The sequence below is a fragment of the Balaenoptera musculus genome, chromosome 2 (genome assembly GCF_009873245.2).
Source record: "Balaenoptera musculus isolate JJ_BM4_2016_0621 chromosome 2, mBalMus1.pri.v3, whole genome shotgun sequence".
Classification (NCBI taxonomy): Eukaryota; Metazoa; Chordata; class Mammalia; order Artiodactyla; family Balaenopteridae; genus Balaenoptera; species Balaenoptera musculus.
Window position 1 is genome coordinate 129,727,785 of NC_045786.1, and position 18,707 is coordinate 129,746,491.

At 40.2% G+C, this 18,707-nt stretch overlaps 1 protein-coding gene across 1 annotated transcript in view; it reads left to right on the forward strand.

Moving 5' to 3' along the window:
* Window positions 1-461: 461 nt before the first annotated feature.
* CGRRF1 (cell growth regulator with ring finger domain 1) overlaps window positions 462-18,707 on the forward strand; it is a 33,687-nt gene continuing 15,441 nt past the window's right edge. The window contains exons 1-2 of the mRNA XM_036844644.1: window positions 462-698; window positions 12,488-12,627. Coding sequence (XP_036700539.1) covers window positions 595-698; window positions 12,488-12,627 — 244 coding nt within the window. The 5' untranslated portion in view covers window positions 462-594. The remainder of the gene's footprint in view (window positions 699-12,487; window positions 12,628-18,707) is intronic.

The following is an 18,707-nucleotide window of genomic DNA, read 5'->3' on the forward strand; positions in this document are numbered from 1 at the left end:
TCGTACAGTGCTATTTGTAAGTTTTGTAGATAAAACAAGAGTAGGTGTGGGGTTATTTTACTTTGTAGAACTTAAGATGCCGGCCGCCCTCTTCCTCCCACAACCACCTCAGATCTAATAGGCAGGATCTCAGGATTTTGACTCTGTGACGTGGATTTCGGACTGTGCCTCCTCTCTCTGGCATCAGAAAACACCACCTGAGTTTTGGGCGGGGTTGGCACCAACATCTATTCAGACTCTGCCGCGGACAAGCGCGGACCGCCGGGACAAACTACGAAATCAGACGCTCGCTGGACACCAAGCCCGTGAGCCGGGGGCGGTGCGAGTCGGGGCCCTGCCCCTCTGCGAAGCCAATAACTCTGGACGGGAGCGGGAGGGGCGGGGCGAGCCCTGCAGGCCGCCTCGTGATTGGCACGCAGGCTCCCGCAGCCCGCGAGGCTACCCTTATCTAGTCTGCCGGAGCTCCAGGCTAGTGCGGATCTACAAAGTTTGTCCGCTCCGGGGCACCGTAGTGGATTTTACCCTGGCCGAGAGGGCCCGGCTGGGCTAGGCTGGGCTCGGCGGCTGGAGCCCGGCTCAGCTTAGGAGACCCTGATGGCTGCGGTGTTTCTAGTAACGCTCTACGAGTACTCGCCGCTTTTCTACATCGCGGTGGTCTTTACCTGCTTCATCGTGACCACTGGCCTGGTGTTGGGATGGTAAGTGCCCCAGGACCAGGGGCAAGGGACGACGGGGCGGACAGCCAGGGGGTGGGGTCGCGGCGGGCAACAGGGGGCAGAGGAGCTGGGTGGCTGCTGGATTGGGGCACCTGGGGCTGTCGGAGAGCCGGTGCCGAGGACTCCGACTGGCTCCGGGAGGAAAACAAGGTGGACACCGCACCTGCATCACTGCTCCGCATCATCGTCCGGTCCCCGTCGCTGCGCGCATCTGGGGGTGGTGCCGGATTGAGGTATTTTACCCAGCTTTGTTTCTAGACGATAAAGCAACCAGTGAGGGCCAGGTCTTGGTGTTAGGATAGAGAGGTTGTACAACAGGCTTCTGTCCGGAATTGGGGCCTACTGTGTGCCCGGAGTGAATCCGTCATCCGCGGTACAGTCCGCAGACGTGGACAGTAAACCGAGTTGATCGTTGTTGTTCTGACCTGAACTGAGCACTTGGCCTCAGATCTTCCGGTGTAAGTTATAACTGACTGAACTCTGTTACCGTTTGAGAATTTAATGGTTTCTACACATATTTCACACCTTTTGAAGGAATATTTAGATCGATAGAACCATAAAGACATAATTTTAGAACTGGAAGAGACCTTAGAGATTAGTTACACTAAGGGGTAAGGGTACTTTACCTATTGGAGACAAGGAGAGTAGACTGTTAGCTCATCCCTGAGCAATTCTAGCTCAGAAATTCTAAAATTTCTCTCTTGAGGAGATGCCATTGTATCATGTTTAGGGAAGCCTTAAAAATACAGCTATTTGAAACCATCTTACAGGCCCCATCCATTGAGGAGAGAGACATGAGCTGGATTTTGAAGAATGAGTATTTTGAAAAATAAATGGAGTTAAAGGTGTATAGTAGAGAATAGAAAGCATTTCAGAGAATACATGAGCAGAGGGTCAGAGAAGACATGCTAGCGAATAGAGCAGGCTGTGTAAAATGAGTTTAAAAAATACCCTTTGAGCACATATATGTGATTAGATTAAAGAAAGGACACAGCCCTGGTCAATTTCTGAAAATACGCCATCTTTAGGAACTAAGTAAAGTTTTAATGTTTTCACACTGCTTTCCACCCTATCAGCAGTAGATCATAAATTCCTTGTTGGCTGGTGGGAGAAGAATAAGACCAGTTTTACACAATTTGTTATTCTTGACCCATCAGACTTTCTTGCTATTGTTCATTTCAAGAAAGTTTGTAATTGGAGTTAGGAAGATGTTGCCTAAGTGAGAAAAGCTGTCTTAACACAGGATTTTTATTGACTATAATGTTAGTGTTATTGTCTTCAAGAGTGTTAATTTTCCTCCATTAAGGAAAATAAGTAACTAGTTGATAATTACATTATATCCTTAAATTTTAATTTTCAATAGGCCTAATTATTTTAAAATTAATTTTCAGTTGGCCTAATTCAACTAATTAGGTATCTCAGATGTCCGTCTTTAGTACTGGTAAGAGGAAAATGAGTGAAGACCATGTTGATAATGATGGTGGCATCTGTGGGTGAAGGGTAGTTAGGAACCTCATGTTTGTGGTGGTTAAGAGACAGACTTTGGGGTCAGACAGACTTAGGCTCAAATCCTGGCTCTGCCAAATTTGGCTTGGTTTGAAAACTTAATGATTATCTAAACACTCCATTTAAGTATGACTTTTACAAGGGTGGAAACCCAGGTAATTGTAGAACTTTCAAAAGTCTGAACTAAGCACTGCTGAGGACACAAGACCATGTAAGCGCCACTCACTTCCATCCTGATTTGGGCCTAACCAGTTATCTTGAGCCTAACCCACCCATTCTCTCCATCTGGGTTAGCTTTGCCCATCTAGATAACCTTTTTACTAGTGTTTATTTGCTGCCCTAAGCCACGGCTACAGATTCATTGAGTAGAAACAATGAAAACCATCTAGATCTCATCAAATCAACTATCTAATAGTTCTCTAGGCAGAAGGTAAACCCATTCATCCACTATGCTTTTTCACTATACTTGTCATTTTTTTTAACCTCCCCAAATATAATTTCAGTTGGTCATCTGTTTTCTCTGTCATGGTTCTTACCTCGGTACTGCTGTGCGTTTCTTTCCACTTTTCCCCTGTCCACTTGCACTGTGTGGGAATGGTGAAAGAACAGGAGCACCTGGTGTTGGAATCCCAGTGGCAATAGCAGAGAATCATGCAGCTGGAAGTATGGTATCTCTATTTAACTATGGGATGGTTTCTGTGAGCTCTAATAGCTCACATTTATTAAGCTCTTGCTATTTACCAGGCACTGTGCAGAAAGGAGACCAAAATGCCATATACATCCTTTAATAGTTTCAAATAATCAGGGAACCTGACTCTGCAGCTACTCTCTGCTTCCTCTGGACTGCAGATTATTAAGCTATCATCTCTAGGCTTCATACCATCCTTATATACTCTGCTTTGTGAATCTGGGGCAGAACCTCTAAACCACGTTTCTTCTTTACTGGCTTGCTGCCTCAATGAGGCTTTGCCTATAGGGGAAGGGGAGTGGAAGGCTAGAGGAGGGCAAAAGGACTCGCTGCTTCCTGTTTGATTCTTGTCCTCCTCTGCCTCACCATAGTGATGGTGCCTCACCCTGGCATGAACAGTTGGTCGCAGTTTATAGTTTTCCACTCTCTTAGAACCAGCCTCATTGTACCCCCTCAAAGATTTCAGTATCCCTTCCTCAGATCTGAGTCCCATGTGCATGGGGGTCTTTCCTCTAAATTTCTAAGCTGTAGCAATCCTCTTTGCTCTGTTCCTTGTCCTAGATGTGATAGTTGCTTCCCACTGTTACTACTTCTTTGATGCTCAGTGTCCCCTTTTTGCCTTTGCAGTTCTTCAACATCTGGTTAGCAATATTTTTACATTAAATTATCTGTTAAAATACTGGTATGGTTTTGGTCTCTTGACTGGACTGATATATAAGAAATCGTTACTCAAAATGGGATCCTGGGTTGGTGGGGGGGACCTTCAAAGATGGGATTTGCGTTTGATCATTTCTTCAGCTACTTGCCAATGGGAAATAAGATTCTAGTAATCCATGGCATGTGTTGGCCTCATAATCAATCAATTTACTACCTTTGTGTGATTGTGGTTAAACGATTTCTGAAGTGCGTGCCTTGGGGGACCAAGCGCCTTAACCCTTACAGAGAGGAAATGACAAGCTCATGTCTTTCAACTCTCAGATCAAGTCTTAGAGAATCAAGAGTTTTTATGGTTTTATAGCACTTTACTTCATATAGCCACAAAGCTAAAAATTGAACACAGTTTTATGTGTGCTGGTGTTAGAATTACATAGCCTTGTCAATGTCTCATTTAGGACACTGACTAGAAAAGAGTAGCCCCTGAAACTAGGAATGGCAACATCTAAATGGACAGAGCTGAGAATCCTGAAACCCCAGTCATTCTGAGCTTTCCTTCTTGGTGGAAGCAGCCCGCTTTCCGTGTCTCAGAAAACTAGCCTTCTCTTGCTTGAAGATCCTGTAATGACCTCCCCCAGGGCAGTTGCTTTGCAAAGGGTGTTTATACTCAAGACCTACCTCTATTACCTTTTGCCACGAGGCCCAGATCTCTTCATGTTCCTCAGGACAGGGACAAAACTGTGACCTAGTCAGAAATAGCCTAGCCTCTAAAAGAATTACAAAAGTTTGCTAATTTATATCATTGCGAATTTGGGTAGTATGTGTGAGAATGGAGTGTGAGTAGGTTAGGCCAAGGGGGATAGAATGTAACAATAGAGCGGATTACATTTATTTATCTGGGTGTATTCTCAAAAAACTTCTGACTCTAAAGTGTTAACTCATACTTGATTGACTGAAACTTGGACTCAGAGGTGCTCTATATTTAATAAGGTTGGACTTCCTGTTAACCGTTTGCTTCCTTTTGCTGCTCTACATTCCTGCAGCACTGGCATCACCCTGGCGGTGACAGTTGGCCTGAGTAGCAGCAGTTTATTTTAGTTTACAGTTTTTCCTCATACCTAGAAACAGCCTTATTGCACTCCTTCAGAAATATGAGCACCAGCTGGCCAGCACTCCTACTGGAAAAGTCTGGGTCCAGCTCTGGGGGATTCCTTCTCCCAGCTTCTAAGCTGTAATAATCCCCACTCTGCCTTTTGTTTCCTTAGCCTTCGGAGGGATAACTGCTTCTTGCTAGGGTACTTCAGTGTCCCCTTCTTGCCTTTTCAGTCCTCCAGTACTTTAATAGTTCTTTTTTTTTTTTTTTTCTTTTTTTTTTAAAGCACAGGCTTCCATTTATAGCTACTTTATTTATTTATTTTTATTTTATTTTTTTGCTGTGTTGGGTCTTCGGTTCATGCGAGGGCTTTCTCTAGTTGAGGCAAGTGGGGGCCACTCTTCATCGCGGTGCGGGGACCGCTCTTCATCGCGGTGCGCGGGCCTTTCACTATCGCGGCCCCTCCCGTCGCGGGGCACAGGCTCCAGACGCGCAGGCTCAGCAGTTGTGGCTCACGGGCCCAGCTGCTCCGCGGCACGTGGGATCTTCCCAGACCAGGGCTCGAACCCGTGTCCCCTGCATTAGCAGGCAGATTCCCAACCACTGCGCCACCAGGGAAGCCCAAATAGTTCTTTATATTAAAATCTTTGTGTCGAAATAGCTGTCTCCTGCCAACCCTTTCTGATACACTGACCTTGACTATTTCTCATCTTACTTGTCGAATGCAGTAGGTTGTGTGTGTGTGATGAGGTACAGATTCCTTCTTCGGGAAAGAATATAACGTTATTTTGTATTTGCTTAGGGTACAAAATATATGACCCTTCTATTGGCAAGAAGTTTCTTGGAACAATCTAGAAGAAAACACAAAGCTCTTAGAAATGGCATTTCAAACCTTAATAGGGCCTTGAGATAACTTATTCTAACCCTTCTTTTTACAATTAAAGGCACAGAATTTTAGAGATTGAGTAATTTACTCGAAGTCTGTTAGCACATCAGTTTGCGCAGAAACAACCCTCCTCCTCTACCAAGGATTCCCCCAAGAATGTTTTTTATATCCTGATCCAGTCTCAGTATCCAACTAGCCAAGTGAGGCCAACTTGGGGAGATTGCACGGGAGAGAAGCTTCCCCCCCATCCCCGCCCCTGCCCAGATTAACAGCTGCCTGTGTGTTTTCTAATTGGCTTTAGAACTCAAGGCTGAAGGGGTGATAAAAGTTATTTACTGCTGAGCTTGACACTTTAGCCTCAAAGTAAATTTTTTTCAGGAGGGACTCGGTGAGACTCCAACAAGGAAAGGAGGTCAGTTCTTCTGATTCAGCTGCTGGGTGGAAGCTTAGGAAGTGTGTGCAGGGTAAGACAGTGTACAGACAATATGAAAAAGTGTGGACAGAATTGAAAGTCCCCAGGTTACTGCTGTGCTGGAAGTTTAAGCAGTATGAACAAGTGCAACAAACACTTTAGAAATGGGAAAAAAACAGAATTATAGAAAATTCCAGGAGGATTAAGTATGAAATTTTAACAGTAAAGAGAATGGAAAATTCTCTTAATGGAAAAGAAAGGGGTGGGAGGCTGAGTTTATATAAAAGAGAAAGTAATAATGTTAAGAAACGTTTATTTAGTTGGTATTCTATTGCTAACAGTTGCCAAAATGACTTTGAGTAGAAAAAGATAAAAATGGAATTTGATTGAAAAGAAAATTGCTCAATTTTCTATTTTACTGTTTCTTCTAATGTCATATCAGCCATGATCTGATACACAGGGCATCAGTGTCTTTATTCATGCTTTTGACTAAAAATGTGAAAAAGGCCAGATGTAGGATGGTGGCCAGAAGCACATCACAGAGTCTACTTACTAACATTTTATAGAACCATTTGGCAGCACCAATTATGGATTGCTCTTTAGACAGTCTCTAGCATTTAACCTTATTCCAAATCATTTCTGCATATTGGCTTTTGAGTAATACATTAAAGATAGAAATATTGGTCCACATCAAATACATTTAAACTGTGAAAGTTTTTTTGTGCAAAAAAGGATTTTGTGCAAAAGAGCAAGTTCACGATGGGTCAGGTATGTGAAAAGGTTTAGGGTTATTCTAGGCTGAAAGCTCAACGTGAGCCATCAGTATGTCAGCTGACATGATCTTAGACGACATTAAGCATGATGTTTAGGACAAGAGGTGTGGTCAGGCTATGATGTCACTCTGCTACACAGTGAACTCTATCCCCCTCACACCCTGTTTTCCCTTCAAAGCATGAGGATATCAAGGGAACAAGGCTGGCAAAGTCAAATAAGGACCCAGAGCCCTGACTGAGTGCTGGCTGCACTAGCCATGCTTGGCTGACTACTCTAAGAGGACAAGAATACAAAAATGTCTGAGATGGTAATTCAGAAGTGTAGCAGTGTTAGGCCATAATTCACATAAGGCAGTAATGAAAAGCCAAAGAGCAAAAACATTAACCTTAAAGGAAAAGGTTAATAACTTTTGTGTTAAAATTAAGAACCCTGTTCATCAAAAGATACCATTATGGGACTTCCCTGGTGGCGCAGTGGTTAAGAATCTGCCTGCCAGTGCAGGGGACATGGGTTCGAGCCCTGGTCTGGGAAGATCCCACATGCCTCGGAGCAACTAAGCCCATGCGCCACAACTACTGAGCCTGTGCTGTAGAGCCTGCGAGCCACAACTACTGAGCCCTCGTGCCACAACTACTGAAGCCCGTGTGCCTAGAGCCCGTGCTCCGAAATAAAGAGAAGCCACCGCAATGAGAAGCCCACGCACCGCAATGAAGACCCAACACAGCCAAAAATAAATCACACACAAAAAAAGCATTCTCCATTTATGTAAAAAAACAAACAAGCAAACAAAAAACCATACTATTATGTACGTGAAAAGGCAAGGTGTAGAAGAGCTGAACATATACCCAATAAAGGGCTTGTATTCAGAACATACAAAGAATTTTCTATAAATAAGAAAAATAAAGACAGACCAGTAGAAAAACAGGGAAGGGATTTCAAAGGGCTTTCACAAAAGAGGATATCCAAGTAGCAATAAACATAAAAAGTGCTCAACCTCATTAGTATTCAGGAAAATAGAAATTAGAACCATAATGCAGTGCCACCACACACCTACCAGGATGGCTAATAATGTTTTGACAAGGATATGGAGCAAGGGGAACCCTCATTCATTGCTGGTGGAGTGTAAATTGATACTACCACATAGAGCAGTTGTTAAGATTATCCACCAAAGTTGAAGAAGCACAGACCTTATGGCCGAGAAATTCCATTCCTAACAGAAATGCATGTACATGTATGTGCGTTGAGAGCCTCTTATGAAAATGTTCATATAAGCATTATTCATAATGGCCAAGATGTGAGGACAACTTAAATGTCCATTAAGAATAGAATGAGTAAGCAGATTATGGCATGTTTGTACAATAGAATACTATACAGCCACAAAAATGCTTTAAGTATAGATACAAGAATGAATCTTCAACATAATGTGATAAAATAGGAAATAAAAGTATACACCGCATGCTTCCACTTATATGAAAGTTCAAAAGCAGGTAAACTAAATTATAGTAATTGACATCAAGATAGAGAAGGAAGGGATAGTGCATGGGAGGTGACACAAGGAGACTTTCTGAGGGTATTATTTTGGTTCTTAACCTGAATAACAATTATTTTGTTATTCAGAAAAGTACTTTGTGTACTTTTTTATATGTATGTTATCCTTCACAGTAAAAAGGTTATATAATACAAAAAGGCCAAAGATTGAGCAAGATTCATAACAACAATTTTAAAAGATGTTAAATCGAGGACCTTAGGATATTAGAAAATGTAGACCCAAGATTAAGCATGAGGCAGAGAAATTAAAAATCGAGAGAGAGGAATTTCTTTTAATAACAGATGTGCTTTGCCAGCTGTTGATGTAATGCTGGGCCAATTATTTGTTTCACTCTGAGGTGTATCCAAAGCCACAGAGCAGATATGGTATATCCTCCTACAATATTGATTTTATGTAAGGATTTGGAGAAATAATATTTTTATATTAAAACCAAATACATTATGGAGTATAAAAAGCATTTTACCAAGGAATTTTATGCTCACAATGGGCTGCTTCCAGATATTTCCCCAAAGCCTTGCCTTTTGTGGTTTCTGGCTTCTATACCTTAAAGCAGCAGTCCCCAACCTTTTTGGCACCAGGGACGGGTTTTGTGGAAGACAGTTTTTCCACGGACGGGGAGGCGTGGGGTGATGGCTCAGGCGGTAATGCGAGCGATGGGGAGCGGCAGATGAAGCTTCTTTCGCTCACCCGCGGCTCACCTCCTGCTGTGTGGCCCAGTTCCTAACAGGCCTCTGACCGGTACCAGGGGTTGGGGACCCCTGCCTTAAAGGATTCTTTAATTGAAATTTTAGGTACATTATAATGTACCTGAAATACAGTACTTGAACCTACAGTAGAAATGAACACCATGAGCTCTAACTTCTAGCTTTTACTGCTGGTACTGTGGGTATAAAGAGTAAGGCAGTATGGGTAAAGAAAGAAAAGAGTGGGGTGAGGTAGGGAGAATTAAATAATGAGGAAAGGGCCAGGGAATATAATGAGGAGTATGCATAGAGTGGTGTTTTTTTCTTTGCTTTTTTTCACTCCAAGGGACGAAGGAAAGAAAGGGAAGGTTTAATGGCTCTAACAGGAAGGTTATATCTTGTGTCCTACCACTCCGTATGCCTGACTTGACCTCTAAAGGGCACTGGGGCAATGGTGAGCAGTGAAGACAAAAGCTGTGGGGTAATTGATTCTGAGAATCAAAGAGGAGAAGTTACTGGATTTGTGTTTTCTCTCTGCCAACCCCTAGGTCCACTCCATCATCAACGTTATCATTGTAGGCACTTACATAGTGCCAAGCCCTGTTATAGACATTTACAGGTGGGGAAACAGTTACATAGAGGTTGAGTGATTGCTCAAGGATACATGGCTGTTAAGTATCTTGTTTCTGACTTTAGGAAGAAAGCAGTTTTTAATTAAGTATGATGTTAGCTATACTTTTTAATTTTTTTTTATTGCCTCCCTTTATCAGGTTGAGTAAGTTCTTTTTTTACATTCCTAGTTTGCCAACAGTTTTTATCAGGACTAGACATTGGATTTTAGCAAGCACTTTTTCTGCATGTATTGAGAAGATTGTATGGTTTTTCTTTTTTAGTTTGTTAATATGGTGAATTACATTACATTTTTAATGTAATGCTAAGCCAGCCTTGCATTCCCGAGATAAACTTCGCTGGGTCTCAACATATTTTTATATACTGTTGGATTTAATTTGCCAAAATTTTGTTAAGAATTTTTACATTTATGTTCCTGAGTGGTATTGTAATTTTCTTGTATTGTCTCTTCCCCTCCGCTGCAGACTTCAGTCACATGTATGTTAGACTGCTTGAACTTGTCCCTCAGCTCACTGATGTTTTGTTTTTTTGTTCAGTCTTTTTTTCCTTTGTGTTTCATATTGGATACTTTCTGCTGCTATGTCTTCAAATTTACTAATCTTTTGTTCTGTAATATCTAACCTGCTGCTAATCCCATCCAGTGTATTTTTCACCCAAAACATTGTATTTTTCATCTTCGGAAATGGATTGGGGTCTTTCTTATATCATCCATGTCTCTATATTATATGCTTGATCTTTACTTATTTTCTTGACATATAGAATATAGTTATAAAAATTATTTTGGTATCCTTATCTACTAATTCTAGTATCTGTACCATTTCTCTGCTCATTATGGGTTATATTTTCCTGCTTCTTTGCATGCCTGTTAATTTTTTATTGGATGCTAAACATTGTGAATTTTACCTTATTGGGTGCTGGACGCTTTTGTATTCATACAAATATTCCTGAACTTTGTTTTGGGATTCAGTTAACTTACCTGGAATGCTTTGATCTGTTAGAGGCTTGCTTTTCAGCTTTTTAAAGCAGGAACAGAACAGCCTTATCCAACTGTTCTATAAAACTAAAATCATTTAGAGTGAAATTTTATTTCATTTGTTAATTTTATTGGCTTTCTCTTGGCATTAGATTTATTCATGTGTTTTGAAATTTTAGTTTGCAACCTAAATTTTAGTGGAAGTCCCCTGCCCCCCTCCTTTGTCCTCATCCTTGCTGTTTAACCAGATTTCTAGACCCCCTCATCAGTGAGTAGGTCTTATAATGAAAGTTCTGTCCCATATTGATATAAGCCTAACCCAGCCCCTGGATTCAAGTTGTGAACCTGGCTCTGGCCCTTGTCTTGAGTGGACAACCTGTAAGGCCTCTTACCGTGTGAAGGCTTAGTTGCCACTGCCTGCTGCCAGACTCAGAACCCATCAAACCATGGCATCAACCTTACTCATTACTTTGTATTTCTTTTCCTTTTCAGATCCATAAAGATTTGTCTTTTAACCCAGCTGTCTCTTTTTTATTACAATTTATTATTAAAATTTTCAAACATACAGAAAACTTAAAAGAATTACATAGTGAACACACATATGCCCATCACTTAAGTTCTACAATCAACATTTCACTATAATGTCTTTATTACATATCTGTCCATCCATCCATTCCTCTATCTACCCATCAATCCATGTTAATTTCTTGATTACTTCAAAGTAAGTTATACTCTTCATCCATAAGTACTAAAGCATTGCATAGTTTTAGCTAGAGTTGAATATTTGTTTTTCTTTGTAGTTATTTTTTTTTCTTTTGAAGTAAGATTTATATACAGTGAAATGTACAAATCTTAAGTGTTACCAACACATCATCTGTACAACTCAAACCTCAGTCAAGGTAAGAACATTACCATCACCAGAGAAAGTTTCTTTGTGCCCTTTCCCAGTCAGTCCATACTCCTGCACCCCTAGAAGAACCATTGTTCTGTATTTTATTTCTACCATAAATTAGTTTTGCTTGCTCTAGAATTTCCTATTGTGGAGTCATAGAGCATGTAATCTTTTATGTAAGGCTTCTTTTGCACAGTATGTTGTTTTTGAGATTTAGCCATGTGGTTGTGGTAATAATTTACTCCTTCTCATTGCTGAGCAGTACTATTGCTTTGTTTAAACACACCTGCTGTTTGTTTACTCATTTCAGTGCGGTCCTTCTGATTTCTCTTTTTATTTTTTTTTCGTCTATCACTGCTAAGTGTGTGGAGAGAAAAGAGTGCATTAAAGTATGACTCTAACTGTGCTATCTTAACCTAAAGTCCCCTGGTTTAACTAATGTGTTTTCATTTTAAGTTGTTTTGTTTAAACTGAGTAAACTCAGCTGCTTTCTACTTTTATAAGGAATTGAGTTTATCCCTTCCATTTTCCCTCTAAGTCTGTTCATTATCACATTTTTACATGAAATTTAAAAGTAGAGAATATGTTATATTAATGAAGGGCTATATTTGGTGTTTAAAAGTTCTCTTGTCCCATAAATAATATCAAATAGTCTGCACATTAAATATGTATTTGCTTTTCATTTCATTTAAAAAATTCAGTAATTCTGTCTTTTTGCTACTGTATTTATTAGGTACATTTTATCTATAATCATGGCACTCCTTTGTAATCAACAATAATTAACAGTAGAGCTCTCTGTTTTCAAGAGTATGTTGATTCAGCCAGCCAAACAATATATTGCAATTCTATGGGACCTCTGATATCTCTTAATTTTGGATTAATTCTGCAATATAATGTAAAATTTTGAGTAACTGAATCTATTTTTCTGATACTTATGTTAAAAGGAATAACTAATAAAACACAACATTCTTTACACATAAAGTTTCAATATTTATTAAAATTATATCTTATTTTATTTTTACCTTTCTTAGGTTTGGTTGGGATGTTCCAGTAATTCTGAGAAATTCGGAAGAGACCCAGTTCAACACAAGAGTTTTCAAAAAGCAAATGAGACAAGTCAAGAATCCTTTTGGCTTAGAGATCACCAATCCATCTTCAGCTTCAATTACAAGTTGGTGGCTATTTTCCAAAGATTTTTCTCTCTTTCTATGCCCCTTTCTTAGCCCTTTAATTTTCTTTCTCTACTGCTTTCTCTTTCTCAGACTTAACAAAACATTTATTGAGCCCCTATTCTGTTCCAGGAGCTATGCTACATACCAGAGATAGAAAGACTAATAATTCAGAAACCTTGCTCCTAAGGAGCTTATCAACTAGTAAATAGAGGCATTTGTATGAGAAAAAATAAAGTATCACAGGTGTTAATAAGAAGTCTGTTAGGACACTGTGCCATTTTCATGGTTCTTCAGTGCAGTGAGAAAAGTAAGGCAGTGTAGTATAAGTATAGCTAATGTAAGGTTGCTACCCTTCTGAAGAACAGCCATCTTTTCATCTGAAATTATGGTATTTTGATATTAAATGGTAATAATAAATGGTGGTTATTTCTGTACTTGGGGAAATAAATTGTCTGCAAGATTATCTAGGAACCACTGGAGTAAAAGAAAGAAGGAAAAGGGTTAAGTTTGGGGAAGCATATACAGGAAAAGCTTCATAAAGAGGAACGTGCTGTGTGTGTGTCTCTCTCTGTCTTATTTTTCTCCCCCCTGCCCCCCCCCGCTTTTTTTTTTGGTGAGTAGAGTTTTGAGATAAGTTGGTGTTTATCTTTTGGGATTGGGAGAAATTCTAGGTAGAGAGAGAAGCACGAGCACAGCAATGAGATATAAACAGAATAATACATTAGAGAAACAATAAGTAGTTTGTTATGTATAAAACATAGGGTGGGACAGGTAAGAGAGAAGAATCAAGGAAAATTAAAGTTCTTTGCATGGGTCCTCCATAGACAGATCCTATTGCCAAGGTAAGGAGTGCAGGAGGAACAACAGGTTTTGGAAGAAAGGTAATGAATTCAGTTTTGAAATTGTGGACTTTGAAATGCTTCTGTGACAGTTAAGTAGAGATATAGAGTAGGCAGTTCTCCACACAGTTCTGTAGCTCAACAACAATTTCTGGTCTAAAACCCTATCATTTCTCACACTTGCTCACATTTCTGGTACCTTCTAAACAAACAACCCCAAACTTCTTCAACTTGTCATCTTTTTCTAGCCACTGTCCTCTTTCTCTTCCTCCCTTCCCAGCCAGGCTTCTTAAAAGTGGTTTGTGTTTGCCTTCTCCTCTTAGCTCGTTCCCTTTTATGCCTCAGATGATTGCAGTCTGATTTTTGCCTGTATCCCTGTACTGAGATGGCCTTCTCCAAGGTCACTAATTACCGCTTCGGCCCCCACCTCTGATCCCCCCAAGTCCTAAAATCCAGGGGACGCATTTCCGGCCTGAGTCAGTGCTCTCTCTGCAGTGTTTAGCAGAGTTGGCCAGGCCTTCCTTCTTGACATCCTCTCCCTTGGCCCCTGTGACCTTCTTGTCTAGTCATCTTCCAGCCTCTAACTTCTAGAATCAGTTGTCATCAGTGTACATAGTCTATAGGGATTATCAACCTTAAGTAAATCTTTTTTTAAAATTAATTAATTAATTTATTTGTTTTTTATTTTTGGCTGCGTTGGGTCTTCATTGTTGTGAGGGGGCTTTCTCTAGTTGCAGTGAGCGGGGGCTACTCTTCGTTGAGAAGCGCAGGCTTCTCATTGCTGTGGCTTCTCTTGCTGCGGAGCACAGGCTCTAGGCGCGCAGGCTTCAGAGTTGTGGCACGCGGGCTCAGTAGTTGTGGCTCACAGGCTCTAGAGCGCAGGCTCAGTAGTTGTGGCACACGAGCTTAGTTGCTCCGCGGCATACGGGATCTTCCCAGACCGGGGCTTGAACCTGTGTCCCCTGCATTGGCAGGCGGATTCTTAACCACTGTGCCACCAGGGAAGTCCAACCTTAAGTAAATCTTGATTTACATTGAAAAAGTGCAAAATTTCTTTTTCTTATTCCTTACCTATAAATATTGTATGATTACCCTATGACTTAAAGGGAACTAAGGACCTCTTTTCCCCCTCATGATGGATAAGGGGTTCGTTCTGACATTTTGCACTTAAGAATAACAAATTTCAAGATAGGACAGAGAAAACTAACTTGTTGAGAAAACATGCCTGATTAAGATGTGCAGAACTGTGGTGGTTTCCTGATCGCTAACCTCTATGGACACGTACTTAGACCTGCTATAATGTCACATCTGGCTCTTGAGCAGGACTGCCAATAAAAAAAATCCACCAGCACAAAGCTGTCCTTCCTGCAGCGCAGTTCCACAAGCCTGGAAACACTGAAAAAGAAGAACTGTTACATCATGAGCAAACAAATACAGGACACTTGTGAGCTAGAATGTGTGAGGAAATCCATCAGTCTGTCTTTCATGCAGAAAAAGTCTCAAATAGAGACCGCCCTGTAAATGTTAGAAGCAAATGAAAAGATACCCAGTAAGTAGAAGACCTCTCTGCTATGTCCAACACACTAGATGCTAACAGTAGCATTACTGAAGTACGTGAAAAAAATTTTAAGTGTGCAGACTTGTAGCATGCTTACTGAAGTATTTTAATTTTTCAAATACTAATGCATATCATTCTTTTTTAAAAAATTTGTTTGTTTTATTTATTTATTTTTGGCTGCGTTGGGTCTTCGTTGCTACGCATGGGCTTTCTCTCACTGCGGTAAGCGGGGGCTACTCTTTGTTGTGGTGCACAGGCTTCTCATTGTGGTGGCTTCTCTTGTTGCGGAGCATGGGCTCTAAGCGTGAGGGCTTCAGTAGTTGCAGCACGTGGGCTCAGTAGTTGTGGCTTGTGGCTTAGTTGCTCCATGGCATGTGGGATCTTCCCAGACCAGGGATTGAACCCGTGTCCCCTGCATTGGCAGGCGGATTCTTAACCACTACGCCACCATGGAAGTCCCTCTTTTTTTAATTGAAGTATAGTTGATTTACCATGTTGTATTAATTACTGCTGTACAGCAAGGTGATTCAGTTATACATATATATACATTTTTAAAAATATTTTTTCCATTATGGTTTATCATAGGATATTGAATATAGTTCTCTGTGCTACACAGTAGGTTTATCCATTCTATGTATAAAAGCTTACATCTGCTAACCGCAACCTCCCACTCCATCCCTCCCCCAACCCCCTCCCCCTTGGCAATCACCAGTCTGTTCTCTATGTCCGTGATTCTGTTTCTGTTTCATAGATAGGTTCATTTGTGTCGTATTTTAGATTCCACATATAAGTGATATCATATGGTATTTGTCTTTCTCTTTCTGACTTACTTCACTTAGTATCATAATCTCTAGGTCCATCCATGTTGCTGCAAATGGCATTATTTCATTCTTTTTTATGGCTGAGTAGTATTCCGTCATATATATGTACATCTTCTTTATCCATTCATCTGTTGATGGACATTTAGGTTGTTTCCATGTCTCAGCTATTGTGAATAGTGCTGCTGTGAACATAAGGGTGCATGTAGCTTTTTTTTTTTTTGCATGTATCTTTTTGAATTACAGGTTTGTCTGGATATATGCCCAGAAGTGGGATTGCTACATCATATGGTAATTCTGTTTTTAGTTTTCTGAGGAACCTCCATACTGTTTTCCATGGTGCTTGCAGCAACTTACATTCCCATCAGCAGTGTAAGAGGATTCCCTTTTCTCCACACCCTCTCTAGCATTTGTTATTTGTAGACTTTTTAATGATGGCTGTTCTGACTGGTGTGAGGTGGTACCTCATCGTAGTTTTGCAATGCATGTCATTCTTTTTTTTTTTTTTTTCCCCACCCCACCGCAGTTTTCCCCCCTTGGTGTCCATATGTCCATTCTCTACATCTGTGTCTCAACTTCTGCCCTGCAGACCGGCTCATCTGTACCATTTTTCTAGGTTCCACATACATGCATTAATATACGATATTTGTTTTTCTCTTTCTGACTTACTTCACTCTGTATGACAGTCTCTAGATCCATCCACGTCTCAACAAATGACTCAATTTCGTTCCTTTTTATGGCTGAGTAATATTCCATTGTATATATGTACCACAGCTTCTTTATCCATTCGTCTGTTGATGGGCATTTAGGTTGCTTCCATGACCTGGCTATTGTAAATAGTGCTGCAATGAACATTCGGGTGCATGTGTCTTTTTGAATTACGGTTTTCTCTGGGTATATGCCCAGTAGTGGGATTGCTGGGTCATATGGTAATTCTATTTTTAGTTTTCTAAGGAACCTCCATATTGTTCTCCATAGTGGCTGTATCAATTTACATTCCCACCAACAGTGCAAGAGGGTTCCCTTTTCTCCACACCCTCTCCAGCATTTGTTGTTTGTAGATTTTCTGATGATGCCCATTCTAACAGGAGTGAGGTGATACCTCATTGTAGTTTTGATTTGCATTTCTCTAATAATTAGTGATGTTGAGCATCTTTTCATGTGCTTCGTGGCCGTCTGTATGTCTTCTTTGGAGAAATGTCTATTTAGGTCTTCTGCCCATTTTTGGATTGGGCTGTTTGTTTCTTTAATATTGAGCTGAATGAGCTGTTTATATATTTTGGAGATTAATCCTTTGTCCGCTGATTCGTTTGCAAATATTTTCTCCCATTCTGAGGGTTGTCTTTTCGTCTTATTTATGGTTTCCTTTGCTGTGCAAAAGCTTTGAAGTTTCATTAGGTCCCATTTGTTTATTTTTGTTTTTATTTCCATTACTCTAGGAGGTGGATCAAAAAAGATCTTGCTGTGATTTATGTCAAAGAGTGTTCTTCCTATGTTTTCCTCTAAGAGTTTGATAGTGTCCAGTCTTATATTTAGGTCTCTAATCCATTTTGAGTTTATTTTTGTGTATGGTGTTAGGGAGTATTCTAATTTCATTCTTTTACATGTAGCTGTCCAGTTTTCCCAGCACCACTTATTGAAGAGACTGTCTTTTCTCCATTGTATATCTTTGCCTCCTTTGTCATAGATTAGTTGGCCATAGGTGCGTGGGTTAATCTCTGGGCTTTCTATCTTGTTGCATTGATCTATGTTTCTGTTTTTGTGCCAGTACCATATTGTCTTGATTACTGTAGCTTTGTAGTATAGTCTGAAGTCAGGGAGTCTGATTCCTCCAGCTCCGTTTTTTTCCCTCAAGACTGCTTTGGCTATTCGGGGTCTTTTGTGTCTCCATACAGATTTTAAGATGATTTGTTCTAGCTCCGTAAAAAATGCCATTGGTAATTTGATAGGGATTGCATTGAATCTGTAGATTGCTTTGGGTAGTATACTCATTTTCACAATGTTGATTCTTCCAATCCAAGAACATGGTGTATCTCTCCATCTGTTGGTATCATCTTTAATTTCTTTCATCAGTGTCTTATAGTTTTCTGCATACAGGTCTTTTGTCTCCCTAGGTAGGTTTATTCCTAGGTATTTTATTCTTTTTGTTGCAATGGTAAATGGGAGTGTTTCCATAATTTCTCTTTCAGATTTTTCATCATTAGTGTATAGGAATGCAAGAGATTTCTGTGCATTCATTTTGTATCCTGCAACTTTACCATATTCATTAATTAGCTCTAGCAGTTTTCTGGTGGCAGTTTTAGGATTCTCTATGTATAGTATCATGTCATCCGCAAACAGTGACAGTTTTACTTCTTCTTTTCCAATTTGTATTCCTTTTATTTCTTTTTCTTCTCTGATTGCCGTGGCTAGGACTTCCAGAACTATGTTGAATAATAGTGGTGAGAGTGGACATCCTTGTCTCGTTCCTGATCTTAGAGGAAATGCTTTCAGTTTTTCACCATTGAGAATGATGTTTGCTGTGGGTTTGTCATATATGGCCTTTATTATGTTGAGGTAGGTTCCCTCTACGCCCACTTTCTGGAGAGTTTTTATCAGAAATGGGTGTTGAATTTTGTCAAAAGCTTTTTCTGCATCTATTGAGATGATCATATGGTTTTTATTCTTCAATTTGTTAATATGGTGTATCACATTGATTGATTTGTGTATATTGAAGAATCCTTGCATCCCTGGGATAAATCCCACTTGATCGTGGTGTATGATCCTTTTAATGTGTTGTTGGATTCTGTTTGCTAGTATTTTGTTGAGGATTTTTGCATCTATATTCATCAGTGATATTGGTCTGTAATTTTCTTTTTTTGTAG